The 16,596-nt window shown below is 27.3% G+C and overlaps 1 protein-coding gene across 1 annotated transcript in view; it reads right to left on the reverse strand.

Moving 5' to 3' along the window:
* The window catches only part of LOC107447044 (uncharacterized), a 210,312-nt gene that overhangs the window by 20,268 nt on the left and 173,448 nt on the right, over nt 1-16,596 (reverse strand). The window contains exons 162-173 of the mRNA XM_087167704.1: nt 16,527-16,562; nt 15,998-16,033; nt 15,824-15,871; nt 15,219-15,254; nt 13,439-13,474; nt 12,655-12,690; nt 11,069-11,092; nt 9,682-9,729; nt 7,116-7,139; nt 5,564-5,611; nt 1,382-1,417; nt 626-649 (exon numbers count right to left, since the gene is read on the reverse strand). Coding sequence (XP_087023830.1) covers nt 626-649; nt 1,382-1,417; nt 5,564-5,611; nt 7,116-7,139; nt 9,682-9,729; nt 11,069-11,092; nt 12,655-12,690; nt 13,439-13,474; nt 15,219-15,254; nt 15,824-15,871; nt 15,998-16,033; nt 16,527-16,562 — 432 coding nt within the window. The remainder of the gene's footprint in view (nt 1-625; nt 650-1,381; nt 1,418-5,563; nt 5,612-7,115; nt 7,140-9,681; nt 9,730-11,068; nt 11,093-12,654; nt 12,691-13,438; nt 13,475-15,218; nt 15,255-15,823; nt 15,872-15,997; nt 16,034-16,526; nt 16,563-16,596) is intronic.

Raw genomic sequence — 16,596 nt, forward strand, 5'->3', positions numbered from 1 at the left:
GATTAAAAATCTGGTTAAAAATACAAATCGTTCAAAGAACTTAAGAGGCTTTTTTAGTGGAAAAGATGCTTCCTTTTTGAGGTTGTTGTCATCTGCCATAAAGGCAGAAAGAGTGCGATTGTTCTTGTTTTCCAGTAGAGCCATCTATGACGGTTAAGATTTAAACTTCTGTCGCATCAATACGTCACAGAGCGGACTCATTTATGCATTCATTCAATCATCCACAGGTCGAAATTTTTATCTGAAACGGAGAGCGATATATCTCCAATTAAGTCCCCCTCAGAGGTATAATTTGTTATGGGAAAATGAAGGACTTTGTGACTCGACAGATTTAACGTGCACCAGTCACCATTTACTACACAATCTTCAGCTGTCCGGATTTGAAGTCTCGTTCTCACGAATGTGAGTCCAAAGCGCTATCTTGGACTGAGGCTTTTTTTAAAGGTCTTTTTTTAAGAGTCCTTTTTTGTTCTTTTTTGCATCTTAAACTTCATCATTCTAGGGTTTTGGCCTCAATCCGTAAACCTTACTCTCCCATTTTGTAGTTTTCACAATTATATTTCTTTATTTATAGAAGTGCTAATTATAGAAATCTCAAGCAATTAAGTTTCAAAATTTTACTTACTTTCTTGTAGATTTAACTGAATAACTAAAACATTAAAAAAATCAGTTATTAGAGATATTAATAATTTTTATTCTAATTTAAAAGAAAAATATGGTTAAAATTTGTTTTCCATACATGAATTCCTAAATACAGAAATCTTTTATGCTCTAGTATGCCGGTTTATAAGAAGCAATATGAAAAATTGCCTGATACTCCAATACAAGAAATAATAATTTTATATCTTAACTTTGAATTTTATATACTTTCTTATATTTGAATTTGATATGATTCATTAAAAAACAAATCTATAGAAAATATATTAAGATTGATAATTTCTTTTACTTTTAGTAGAGTTGTTTTGCTTCTACAGCTGTCATTGAAAAAAATTACTCAATTTATCTTCGTATTACTTTAATGTTTAAAATGAAGTTGCACGATATTTCACTTGAAGGCAAAAATTTTATGATCAACCTAATAAGGTTGCTAATAAGTTTTCTGGGAGTGCACACTCATTCATTTAAAAGATTCATTATTTTTGATAAATGACTATTGAAACTTGCAAAACCTTTACAAATACACATTTGTTTCTTACCCTTTCTCTGCATATTAATTTGCTCTACTTCTTGTTGCAATAGAGATAAAAATCAATTATTTTATTTTAAACTTTTTTTAAAACTTTATTTCTCGTCCTTTTGTGAGAGGGACGCATTTATATTAAGATATAATATAGCACTTTCTTCATTTCTTTTCTAATTATATGAATGTAATAATACTTACTTTCGGTTGGTTGTTTCCTGTTTTGTAACTCTATGGCTAAAAAAGAAAGGACAAGTGTCAATTACTAGGCATGTAATGTTTTAAGTAAAACTGTTTTTTGTCCATGAGTGAACACATTTTTACTTAATTATCAGCTGAATACCCGTTCTTCGCACTGGGTGAATAAAAAAAAGAAAAGAATCAGTACTGAGCAATCATGCTCAAAACTCAAAGGCATATACCGACACAATTAAAGAGCTTAATGGAAGAACCTGGTAAGTAACATTTTTAGGGGAATTAGTGAATTAGAGTAAATAGCATTAAATGGTTGCGTCAATACTGCTATGTTGAATGTAACATAACTGTTTTTGCTTTTACTTTTATCTTAACATAACTAATCCATTTTAGTTTTTAGTAAGCTTGCATGATTTTTATTTTGTTCAGTGGCAAATCAAGTGAAGCAAAAAATTATTAGTCCCACCTCCTAATAAACTGGTAATAAAATAATTTGGATAAAACTTTTTTTCCCTCTGAAAATGTTACCTACCTGTGGTTCTAAGTTTTTCAATTAATATATCTATAATTTCCTTTTTTTTAAAATTAATATTATATGTTGTAATCTTCAGAAGCTTTATGTTATTGAAGTAAGCTGAGGTCATTGTTTGTAATTCATATCATTGGAATATATATGTAAGGATAAGATGTATTTAGCATGATGTAATCATGGCCAAGTCGTGATAGTTAAAATTTAACACTATTAAGTGATTTTATCAGGTACATATTCCTTTCGAGGGGCCTTAAAACACTTTGTTCCAAAGTATAGGTATTAAAACTGATTGGTTAAAAAATCATCAAATATATCAATATAATATTTTATAACTATATAAGTATATTTGCTACTTATTACATAACCCTTCAACATTTGAATTCATACATATTTGTCAGCAGCCAACTAAAGCCTAATTTAAAAAAAATTATATTAGAACTTCATAAGGATTTTGGAACATGACCATTTCTCTATCTGTCCTTTAATTTACTGTTTAAATATTTATAAGTAGTGGTAGGAAAAATTTCTTTTAATACTAATTCTTCAAAATACTAATATGCAGATTTTTGCGGTTACCCAAAACGTGAATAAGTATCTCTTCTCCTTATTTTTGCTTTTCAGTTCTTAAGTTACTTTTCTTTTTTCAATTAATGCATATTATCTACATTAGTTAAGCACTATTGTCGTCAATGATAGAAGGACGATTTGTAGCAGTTTCCTCTAGACAAATAAATAACTTTACTCCATTACTTTTGCTTTCTAGTACTTCCATTACTTTAGCTTATTTTAGTATGCATATATTAACTTAATTAATTAAGCATCATTGGCGTAAATAAACCTCATTGGAGGCAATTTTTTATGTTTCTCCTAAATGAATAAATACCACCTTACCATTAATTTTGATTTTAAATATATAAATATTTTTTTTTCTGTTTCATTAACGTTGGTTTTAAATAAGTAATTTTTTAACAATCGTGTTTAAACGAATTAATATAAATAAAATAAAAGCATGTGGTATTAGTCAAAGTATACATTTGGTGACGTAGACCACACGTGATACCACGTTATGTTCAAGGAATTCATCTGACATAGCGAATATAAATTAATTAAATACTTAAATACGTGCAATAAACTTTTTTTTGCAAACTTTAGCAATTATCATTGATGTTATCTTTGAAATATGTGAAAAATTTAATCGTTAAATTTAAAACAACTGCTAACACTTAGTCATTCAGAAAATTCCATGTCGTTTATCACTCATCCAGCTCAAACGGTTTGTCGTAGAATGTTCGGGCTTCAAACTATCTGTATGCCAAGTTTCATCGATTTTTATTGGATGGTTTAGGAATCTATAAAGGACACACCCACGCACAGACATTCATTTGTATATATTTATAGATTAAGGAACTCTATTTTTTTTAAAAATTTATGTGCTTAATGGTTTATTAAAAAGAAAACTATTGTAATCCATACCATTTCTTGCTTATTTCTGCCGTTTTTGATTAGTTAAATTTCAACTAAGTCGCAGTTATATCCAATTAAATATTAAGGCTGGTAGGTACTTTACTTACGTTGCATTGAAGTTGCAAAATGGGCATTTAGCGGCGATCTAGGAAACATCACACAGGATGATCCCAAGACATACCATCGCAATTTTGATCCTCTACAGCGGGGATGGCTCCCCTGGTTTGGTAGCCCGATGACTTGAGAGCGAAGTCGAGCACTCAATGGTTTAACATTTAAGCGAAAACCGCACCGTCGTTTTCTAAGTAGGCTGATCAAAGTAGTCACTCACCCGCTTTCTGACCACAACTAGCGATGGTTGAATGGTTGGTAGTGATGGTGTTCTACTGGGAACTGTGTCTTTACTATCAGTCCACAGCGGGAACCAATTATCAAGTCAGTTTATAAAACCAGAGACAGTGGTTTCAAACTTGCATGCAAATAATTTCAATTCTTGAATGTTTTGGGTTAATTTCAATTATATTTGACAAAAATTAGTATAGCGATAAATTTGATTGCCCCCTTAAATTAAAGTTGTGCCGTGAGCAAAAAGAAGAAAAATATTAAAAAAGAAAAAAAGAAAATATCTTAATGATTCCAAAGGATGATTTCAAAAATATGTTAATTAACTACTATTAGTTACGTATCTTTTTAAAGAATTACCCCTATGTCTGATTCCTAAACTTAACTATTAATCAAGTGAAGGAATCATCATAAAACATACTTTTTCTGAATAAACACACCTTTTTTCGTGGGATGTGGGCTTTTGATAGTCAAAATGTGTTAAAGTCGCAGTCTGAAAAACATGTTTCAAACAGTTTAAGAGAGCAGCTAAAAGACATGCGTATGATACCATGTTAATGATGATGTCATGTAAATTTTTTAAGAATATAGATAACTTGTACGTAATTGTTGACAAACTAACTTATTATTCTTTTGCATGAAAAAAGTAACACTCTGAATAAATTTTAATTCAATCATCAGACTTTCTCGGATGGATTTAGATTATCTACTGATTAAGATTATTGACATTCAAACTATAGGAGAGGGGTAGTGGAAGTTTGGAAAACATGGTTTCAATTGTTAGGAAAGTGGTCAAAAGTTTGAAAGCCTATAATGCTAATTTTACTTTATGCGTATTCTAGTCTCGAGAAAATATGTCAAAAAATAAATTGTTTATCTCGAGAAATTTTTAAGCGAATTGAAAGGTATTGGCACACAAGTATAAAATTCGTTTCTCCAAAGATAATCACATTCGCTTTTTTTATAAATTTTTTATAATAGTCCAAAAACTTTTAAATTGTAAGTTATGCACATTTTTACGTCATTTATAGAATGTCATTTATATCGCAAATTAAATCTGTCGTACAGTTCCAGAGAAATCGAATTTTCAAAATCTCACATACATTTAAAATTTGATTCAGGTTAAAAAAATATCTGGTTAAAAATTATTCATTATGCAGTATAATTTTACGGATAACTCCCACTTTTCAAGCTAAGCGGTTAAGTTACGCAAATATATGACATTAGGGAGTCACGATAGTGTACTTGAATATTTTTATAGGCAAAGCTGTTTATATAGGCAAAATTTTCAAATCTGCAGCCAAGTCATTTCCTCACTGCCAAATTCCTTCAACTGAAAGCTTGTCAGTGACGCCATGTGAGAAGGCTTTATTTTATTTGTTAAATCATGAATATTAGTAAGCTTCGTCCCTTCTTCTGTCACTCGCCAACCCTTAAAAACTGTACTATTGTATTATATAACAATTTTATGGTTTGATTGACGGAAAAAAAAACTCAGTGGCGCGACAGCCTATGGAAGTTCAGGGCCTATTGCGCCCATTCCAGTTTTTTTTTACCTTTTTCTAATTTTCATTTTGAATCACTCAGAACAAATTAAGTATGTTTTTCTGATGTTTAAATCTTTTCAGACAGAATGTAGATTTTTCTTACTTCAAAGAAACGTACTAATTACAGTGCAATTCTCTTCACATAATTACAATTCAAATTTTTTTAAAACCCAGTCGTTCCTTAACTTTTTGTAGTTAGGAACTGCACAGCTTTCCTTCAAAGCAGTTTCATTTTGGAAGGTTTAAAATCTAATATCAAATAAAAATTATACTTAAAACTGTCTATTGCTATAATGAACTTACCTTTATTAATTTTTTGCAACAAGTTATCTTTTTTTTTAGCACCTTTTACTAAAAGCGAGAAATGGATATTATATTATATAAGGATAAAAAATGCCTTTTCTTTTCACAAATTAGCAAATGAATTATGTATACATTAACTTTTAAACCCTCAATTATAAAATAATTATATTAAAAAGTATGTTATTGATTGTTTTTGAATTGCTTGTTGGGTACTTTTTTGACATCATCACTTTAAATGCCACCATTTTTCCGTATTTGATTACTATTAAACTTACATTCTGCATACGAACTATGTAAAAAGTAATTAAACGACAAAATTTATGCTTGTTTGTGAACATTACATTTCCTTCGCCTAATAAAAATAAATTCAATGACCGCGTTATGATTGTATACATTTCATTCAAGTTGTCCCTAAGTGACGTCTGTAATTAGAGCATTATGATTTTAATTGTAAAATCAAAGCCCTTTTTAATACACCAATTATTAAATAAACGTTAAAAGTTTTAAGTAGAAGTTCGCAATATCGTCAGAATGTTTTGTAATTTACACTTACAAGTTGTAAAAAACGCAAGTTAAAACAAATATGTATGTTAATTAAGTTAAGTATATTTCGCAGTTTTTTTTAAGGACATTTATTTAAAATATTACTCCCTAAGAAGGCAATAATGAGCAAAATCAAGTAATTTAGCCATTCACATAGATTAGCAATTTTGTTCAAATTCTATCAAGTTGTTCAAATTATGTTAAGTTGCTAACTCTGAAAATATTAATGACATTAACTAAAATCTTTTCACATCACTTCATTTTCACGTATGAAGCCTTGTAATGCAACAACAGCTATCTATCTATAAAGCTTGCGTACTTGGCCGAAACTACGTCAGAACTACTTCAGGATTTTAAAATTTATTAAGAATCTTTTCAGTATTTCAAAGATCACATTTGGTAATTTCGGTGCATTTAATTATTATTTTTCTTCCAAACCAAAATTCAAAATAGTAACACTGTCTACAAGAGAGAAACTCAAAACATTGATTTTAAAGGTGTTTTTAAAAATAAAACGCCTTATCAAACCTGATTGGAAAACGAGAACAAAATGAAAGGCAATAAAAGTAAGAATTCAAATATCATGACCCAAATTCTTATTAATACTGTTATCAAGTGCTCATTTTTCAATATAATTGACACTATTACGTGATTTACAATATATGTCACGCTTAATAGCTGGTTACATTGTGATGATTGCTATTTGAATCAAGATTTTGACAGGCCTAAATGTATGATGTTTTGTATCATTATCCATGTCAAGACACAGGATGTGATTATTATCTGTGATGATGTCATTTGATTGATAACATATGTCTCTTTAATTTTGCAAGAATATATTCTGTGTTCTAGAAGTGATTTTTAGTATCAAAAAGCTTTTTGCTACCGAATGTACTATTAACAATTTTTATGCCATTTTTATGTACGTTAGAATGTAATAAACCATTACTAGAAACAGAGTTTTAAGTAAATGCACGAAGATTATTTATTCTTTATTCTTATTACTTACTTTCTTCTCTTTGTAATTTCATAGCTGTAATAAAGAATACTTTTTATAATATGCACAATTGTAATTTATAAAAGAATCAACTAAAGAATTCTCCTCAAACTTGAAATAATGCATTGAAATTAAATTTTATTTTATTGATTCAATACCCGCCATACTAGGTGGTAGTACGTTTCCCTCAATAGGTTAGAATAATTTCCTTGCAAGCAGTGATATTGTGTTTAGCAGCTGTTGTATGTGTAAGGTATATGAAAATCCTAATGTATTTATTAACGGATAAAGTTTTGAAAAAAATTATGCTTAACAATAAATTATATCAGAAGAATTAAATTTTCATGAAATTTTGGGATTATGCCTAAAGGGAAATAAATACGCACTAATAAGTTAAACAAACAATCGTGCAACTGAATTTCTAAAATTTATTTATAATAACTGTGTAATTGTGCTCTCATTTGAAAAGCAGTTATGAAATTGAAGACTATTTCTTATGTGAAGGAAAAACGTATAGATCAAATGTTATAGAATAATAAAGTTACCAGGCTTTAATAATTTTGTAGAATAAATTGGATCTTTTATTTATATAAGTTATATTTTGATATGAACACTTTTGAATTTTGCAGTAGGGTTTAAATTTAAATTTTTGATCCAAAAAAATTATGATTTGTAGTTTATTAAGTGTTGTATCAAATTTAGCATACAAAATGGATTTGACTCTCGCATATAAACACACCTTTCATGAAATCTAAACCTATTTTAAGAATCTTGAAACTAATTTTGACTTTGAAAACAGATCAAAGTTATATTCCTTAGTAACTATACACTAATATTCATTCCTTATGTTTTAAATGGTGTATGCGATTACGTTTAAGTATTAGATTCAGGCAATAAGTCACGTAACAGATACCATTGACCTTTTATTTAAAATTTTTCTCATACATATTTTTCTTAGTCTTTTCTTATTTTTTATTCTTTTCAGTCAAAATAAGTAAGAAATATTATGTTTAGCATTTTAATAATTTATGGTTATGAAATATGGCATTAAACACAGATGTTTTTTTTCTTAAAGGTAAAATTTTGTCAAAAGTAAAGTTTTTAAATTTGCACTTCTGTGCTGTTATTTAGATATAATAGTAACAGATATTAATCTTTGAAATTACTTCAAGATACAAATACAAATTTTGATAAGTTTGAGATTATGAATGAAAATAAAATTCCAAACTACTTTTTTAGGATTTTATCTTTTAGTAGGAATATAATTCCGATAATGTAATAGATTTTCTTAGTAATTATTAAAATGATTTTTATAATTAAAAATACCACAATATATTTTTGCTTGAGATAAAGACATCAGAAACAAATATATAAGAAGGATACTGGCATCACATTTGCTTCGAAGGGTTTAAATAAAATAGTGGTATTAAAAAAAAGCAAGTTCTTATGATGATAAAGATTCCCTCATTTTTATATTCGTTAGGTACTCTGTAAAACTTCTGGTAAAAAGTATCAGCACTCAGAATGGTAGTACTTCAAGTATAAAATCCAATTTATAATATAAAATGTATAAAATGTCAGTATAAAATCCAATTGATTTATATGACTTCATTTCAATTCATTTTAAAATCCACGTTACGCAACAAAGAATCTGATATATCGACTTTTCACAGCAATAATGATACTAAAAGCGATAAATTACTAATTTAATAAATATTACTGGAAAAATTACGATATGATATTTTACGGTACACGAATAATACATCTGAAGTGCCAGTACTTTTTTACCATAATTTGATTTCTTTACAGTGTAGGGATAGTACAAGCAATCATAAGAGGATGGTAACCGAACGAATAAGGACATCAAAAAGACGAGTACTGACATCCAAAATTGATGAATGGATTGTGGTGCACTTTTTGACAGAGAAAAGTGGATGATAGCTGCGAAATTCTTCAACAAATGGAAGAACCCTTGGATTATTCTTATGTTCTTGTCAAGGGTTCAGGAGAAAAGCAAGTACTTTCACGACGGACACATGCCAGCAGAAAATGACACATTGATTGATGCAAGACCAACAAGTTGCAAAAATGAATAAACGTGTAAAATCATCTTGTAACAGACGGCAGCTTTGAGGCAAAATGGCAGAGCTAATGTACGATTCAATATTCCATAACCATGTGTTCTCTACAACTTAACATTATAATAAAGAAATAAGACATTGACTACCATCCTTGAACCAGATACTTTCCTATACTATTCACGCATCCACGGAAAGCTTAAAAAACAATGCACGAACACCTATATCAAACGGACGTTGATGTCAAAAGGAAGAAACACAATTTTCTCAAAACATTTCAGAAATATTTTGCAATGCATGAAAATTGTTAAGACAATTGTGAGACAATTGCTTAAGATGGGATAAATTGCTAGGCAGTTAAGGACAAAACTTTTGAGTTTCAGTAGATTTATCATAAGAAGTACCCCTTACATTGTTATCAATTAACTGTACCTGATAATATAATAAAAACATTATAAATGCATCAGTAAGCATGTTAAAATCATTGGGGGAAAACTTACCTTTTGTTATAATATCCAGCAAATTTTGTTTCTTCAATTTTCCATTTTCTTTAAAAAATAATAAAAACTTTAATGATGAGTGCATATAAAAACAAATTACCTTTAGAAATTATTTTTAGTAAAGAAAATCCTTAGTTCTGTACTAGAAACCAAAATATATAGTATTCAAATCTTTCATTTGATAATTTTTTGCTTGTGTAGTAACGGCTTACAAGAAATTCTGACTTTCAAAATAGTTCGTTTACACAACCATTTTGTAAAAAAAAAGAAAGAAAAAATACAAACTGAAAAGCAAATTTAACTGAGGAAATAGTTCTAATGGATCGTAATAAAATTATCTAATTTTACCTCATCAACCAAATTTTATCTATTTCAGACATTTTAAAATCATATTTTACTGTTAACTTTATCAAAATTAATACTTAAGCACTTCGGTAAAAATGACCGAGCACTTTGGTGCTAGAATTTTGGCCTAATTGCCATATTCTGGCAGTTTTGGAGATATGTTTTTTCCTTCGTGCACTTTTCTTGAGAATCGTTGTATTTTCGATAGTGTTTTAAAATGCAATACCACAGTTCTATAAATACCATGAAATGCAATTTAGAGCTCATTTCAATATATTTTTCTTAAGTTCAGTTATACCAATTTACGAGGGTACAGCTATTGTTCCCAAAATTAATTTAGTTATCAAATTACAATTTCCTCACCGAGTGACGACAGATTGAAAATGAATGAAATTGATGATATTTCAACTTAACTATTGACATTTGCATTGTTATGGACAAAAAGAGCTGTATAAGTAACAATATAAATGGAATTAAGAATGAGACAGAAAGAAGTTAGTTCCATAGTCATTTAGAGCAAGTGTGTTTAGAGTTTTTCAGACATTTTAGTTTTTTACATTATTCAACGATATTATGCATACCAGACATCAGAGGAAAGCAAATGAACGAAAAGTGGAAGAATAACCAAGGATTGGGTTTTTATGTGTTTTAAGAATATATAAAAAAAGAACTTTATCTCTAGAAAATCTCTTTCACACGCCCACATGCTGGAAGATTAAGGAGTCATAATTATTACTTCAATGCATAATGAGATAATGAAAATTGAAAACGTATTATTTGCTTGATATTGGTTCAAAAATATTAAATATATGATTGAATGCTGATCGTAATTATATTTATGAACAATTTTCAATGGGAAGGATACTGAAAAATATTATAATTGGAGAGGAGCTGAGTTTTTTATCTTTTTTATATATTTTTAAAGTTTAAATAGCAATATTTTTATTAGATATACGATGAAATGTTTGCTGAACTCTAACTTATAAAAGTTATTAGTAGTTAAAAGCATTAGTAATTGATTTGAAACGAAATATATACTTACCATTTTGTAGATTTAACTTAATAACTGAAACATTTTTATATATATTTATTATATATGTGAAGTTACTTCACTTTTAGTTAAAAGTTGAAGAAAGATCCCGTTAAAATTAAATTTCACTTATACATGAGGTTAAAACTACAGAACAGTTATAAGATAAGTAATAACAGACTACATAAGTCATGTATTCTAATAAGTTGTTTTCTGGAAGAAACAAATAATTGTTGTACAGAACTGCATAAAAAGTAGATTAGGTTTCCTTTTTCTTTTCATTTTCTTTTTTCAAAAAATTTTTTTATTAGAAAGGAATAAGATAGTAAATGGTGATGAAAATATATTGAACATGGCTACTTGACACAGTTTGTATAGTAGGAATACTTCAATTCTACACCAGTTGTGAAAAATGTAAGGAACAACTGTCTAAAAATAAATTTAAATGAAAGCATTTTATAAATTTAAGATTTTAACTGTTATAATAAGTTTATCATAATTATAAGCACAAGTAAATAGTTTATTGTTTCTTACAGAATTTGTAGGAAATGATTCTTTTTCATTAAAAATGCTAAACTATAAAGAAACATTATGTTCTTCATTTTTTTGGGATTTATCATTGAGAATTTTGTTAAAATTTTCAACAAACAGTTATTTTATTATATAAAATATGGCTGTTATGTTTTTATTTAACCAGAAATTTTAGTATTTTTCTTGCCTATTATCATGATGCAAAAGAAAAAATAACACATCAGTGCATTTTATAAGATTTATTTTACAGTAAATTTAAAATTCTTTTAAATGAAGTATAACGAAGAAATTTACAGTTACAACCGGTTCTTCCAAATAGGTGCCCCTCAAGAATAGAAAAAAAAAATTTTGTTATAAAGGGATCCTTTTACATTATTTAGACAGTTTCACATCAGAAAAATTTGCTTGTAAATAAAGGCAAGAAATTTAAAAATAAATACAATTTTAAAAAAAGTATTAAAATCTAAAAATTTTCAATCTTAATTCATAATTTTATAAAATTTTTCCAGACAACAGTGTTGCATTAATGATCAACGTCATTACACAGAAAAAAAGATTTCTCCATCTCATATTTTGGTAGAATTTCCTCAATTGAGGCGTATATTATTCGACAGAAACTATATTAATTTATATTATTCGATATAGAAACCCTTTTTAATCTGGTTTTTGCATATGCTGCTTCAGTTAACTAAATGTCCAAAATTTGTCATAAAAATTGTGTAACAGAGTTAAATATACTATAGCATTTATTTATAAAGAATTTTCCTTATCGATTTCAATTTATTAAAAATGTATGTTCACAATCAAATGCTAAAATTAAATTGTTAACATTTCGATAATACTGAAAGAGTTAATAATCTGATAATAAGGGAATAAGTGAGCACAAAAATTTAATGTACATATTTTAGGTTCTCATTTAGAGTCAAATAATTCAATTTCTTCTAAGAATCTAAGATGTACCTTCTAGATTCATACAAAAATAGCATTATAATTATTATTGTGCACATATTTAAAAATTAAAAGAAATTGTTCAGGTTAGTAATATATGTCAGGTTAGTAATATTTACTTTCATTCGGTTTTTCCTTCTGTTGCAGTTTCATGACTAAAATAGAAATGTATAGAGTTACTACTTAGTGAAAATAATGATAAGGATGAAATATAAGCCATAATGCAGCAACGAGTTGCAGCAATTTTCTCTAACATGTTAAGTTACTAACACGATGTTAATAAATTTTACAAATTTGAATATAAATGTAGTGAAATTTGTAATGCTTCCCATTAAAAATATTTTACTTATACAAATTAGGTCTCAAAATTTGTGATTTATTTCTGCTTTTAATTACGCGTAAAAACAATGAAGGAAGCTATGCATGTTAACTTTTAGCAATGTTACTCGCAATGATATTTTGTCTCAGTCATTAAAAAAAGTAACTAATCACTTGATAATTAATTACAATGAGATTTCATTTAAATGCAAATGATTTATTTAATAGCATTTTTATATGAATAAATATACAGTTAATATCGAAAACATGAGTTAAAATATTACATTTTCTGGAATTACTTTAACAGTTATCATTTCTTTTCATAATCTATAAAAATACTTTATAAAAAAATGAAGAAAAAAAACGTGTGGTGTATTTTTGTTGAAGCAATAAAAATTTTTATAATATTATCCACTATTTATTTCTGCTGTTTCAAATCCTATTTTTTTTCTTTGAAAGAAAATTATATACGTAGGTACTTCAAATTGCCACAAGAATATTATTTAGGCTTCGAAGTTATTTATTTAATTAGATTTCAATGACTAGACTTACTATTACAATGACTAGACTTATGATTAGACTTACATATGTTTTTCAGTTCTCTCAGGCTTAGACACAAAGCTACAAGAAGTAAAAGACAACATCAAATTTTAAAAATGAATAACAAATTATATTAGTAAAGTTTTTAAAAACTATATATATATTTCTCTTACACGGCACTAAAAAAAAGCCTCATTACAACTCCCCGAATGGCAACGTTGGAAAATCGACCAATGAATGCTGCTAAAAATGTCACATGGCAAATGTCACATGAGGTGGCTCAACATATAGCGCTTTTAAAAACGGAAACAATAACCAGAGTGAGCATTATCAGGTTGTTCAATTGAGATTCATGCCCTAAAAACATGATAATATTTAATTTAAACTCAATTAGAAATTAATTAGGCTGGTCTTCTCCATGACTATAAATAAGTCACAAGGTCAGACTTTTGAGAAAATCAGTTTAGTATTGACTAAACAAGTTTTTAGTCATGGACAACTTTATGTTGGCCTGTCAAGAGTTAAGTCATTTGACAGCCTTTCAGTAATTGCTCCAAGATGCCAAATCTATAATTGTGTTTTCAAAGAAATTCTAAATGCTTATTGTTAATTTCTTAGAGCTTTGCAGAAAAAAATGTTTTTTGGAAAAAATTTAATTGAAACTTCTATTGGCAGTAGGCAAGGGGAACTGCCAAAATCAAAACTCCCCGATTAGAAATGCAGCATGGCGACCTCCACCTCTTGGGTAATGCTAACAGCCATGCATTTTAATTTATTGTATGTAAAACATCCTTATTTTGTTCCAAAATGTTATATACTTTATCACAAATGTTAATTAATATAGAAATTGATTTCAATAATGCTGATCACCAAAAAATATTTCATTTGGCGATAAAAAAATTTTTTGTGTTCTTGAAAATGAAGGATTTTTTAAGGGTTATTATCTCACTAGGAAAAGTTAGGGTTTAAAGTTTATATTTTTAAATAATAAAATTTTTTTCTAAAACTTTCAGAATTTCTAGCATTTACTAATTTATTATACACATTTAGTTGAATTTAAGTGAGTAACTGCAATATTTGATAATTTATTTTGCTAATATGTTTCTCATTTAGCTAAGGTTTTGATTTTTTCACCATGTACAATCTAAATAGCTAATATACTTTTTTAAAAGCCAATAAGATAGAATTCTTCTACATTAGTACAATATTATGTCTTTGATGATAAAATACTATGTCTTTGATGATAATATACTATGTCTTTGTGCTAGAACATTGTGTTCATTGGCGAGCGAGCGCAGCGAGCCATGGTTCACGGTGTGAACCACATAGGATTGCGTAGCAATTCTCGGGGGTTGGCGAGCGCTAGCGAACAGGGGGCAGAGCCTCCTAGTTTAATATATTTGATTTCAATATTTCAAACACAAATATATACACGAATTTAATTTTTATTATTTTTTTTTTGAAATGTTTGTTTCTAAAAAATAGAATATTGCTCTCAACTGATTCGACACTTATAAAGATAATACATAATTTAATTATTTTTATATTTAGTTTTAAAATAAAATCCGAAGTTTGATACATAAATGTCTCCATAATGAAAATTATGTTGTTGGGAAAACAAACATTTTTATTATTGCTATCTTTCACACTGCTCCTGTTAAAAATAAATACGAAATTAAGAAAACGTGAAGAGGAATTATATTAAATTTTAAAAATAAATTACAATATTCTGAATAATACAATGTTTATGTTGAATGTTATCTTCTTACTATATTACTCTAACTTATTCTCTAAAAGCAATTTTTTTTTAATACTTATCACTTACAATTATTTGACATTTCTTCTTGTTGTAACTGCATAGCTGTAAATCAAATATTAATAAATTAAAATTATTTATGTTATTTTTTTAAACAAGAAAACTGATTTATTATAAGACTAGCTAAATTTAATATCTTAGTTTTTAAACATTTCATTGCAGTATTATTCAATTACTTTAATTATAACAAACATAAAAAATCCTAAATCATAATAAACATTTTACATATTATTTATTAGGTAAAAATAAAAACTCATAATTATCCATTAAGTTTTAATCTAGGTCTAGAAAGACACTTTAATTCAGTTTACCTATGGCTGATTTAAATTAAAAAAAAAACAAATATTAATTGAAGTAAGTGAAAAAAACTTTTTTTCATACATCATTAAAAATTTTGATTTATGTAAGCGTTCATTTATGCTTAGATATGTATTCTGTTAATTCCAGGCATGCCTAAGTAATTTTTGATAAAAATATTATTCATAAATCTTGTTTAATAGCAATAAAAAGCCGTTTTCTTTACCCTTTGATGCATGTTAAAGTGTTAGATTAATGGTAAAAAAGCGAGAAAAAAGGTTCAATGCAGTTTAATTGAATATAAAAGAGAGTCTTACTTATTGCGATATTTTTTAGCAATTCCATATTCTTAAATTCAGCTTCCGCTTGAAATGCAAATAAATAAAAATGAATTATGTCAAAATAAAAATCTGAATAATCAATTTTCAATTATTCAAAAATTTTATACTTTTGAAATACTTATTTAGCTTAATGTAAAAAACCAAACTTACTTATATTTTTCATTGTTTCTAAATTTAGCCGAATAGCTAAAAATATAAGTAGGGTTTTAGTCAGTTGTAATTTAAAATGATATGAATAATAATAATAAAAAGAAGAAAAAAAATTAAAAAATATGGCATAAAAATAAACATAAATTTCGATTTCTCTTGACTACTTTATTTTTAGGAAAACAATATTTATAATACCATATTATGTATTATCTATACTATTTATTATTCATATGTATTATTTTCTTTGAATACTCCAAATAAACTGCGTTCTTCTAATCTTCCTTAAGTGCACTATTAGTACATTGAGGTGAACTAAAGGAGGATATTTAAGAAAAAAGAGTAATGGTGAAATGTTAATTACTAACAAAAGTTTAGAAAAGGAAAATCAAAATAGGGAGGTGATATAAAAAAAATCGTTAATAAAAATTAAAATATTAAACAATGATTCAATAAAAGTCAGTTACATATTGTTTAAATATGTTGCCCAAACCCGTGATAAAAAAAAGTTGGTAAAATTCATATTACTTACTCTCATTTGGTAATTCCTGCTTTTGCAATATTATAGCTAAAAATAAAAGAATATATACTTATATTTCTCA

This window comes from Parasteatoda tepidariorum, chromosome 7 (genome assembly GCF_982258835.1).
Source record: "Parasteatoda tepidariorum strain Cologne lab strain chromosome 7, Ptep-v5.0, whole genome shotgun sequence".
Lineage (NCBI taxonomy): Eukaryota > Metazoa > Arthropoda > Arachnida > Araneae > Theridiidae > Parasteatoda > Parasteatoda tepidariorum.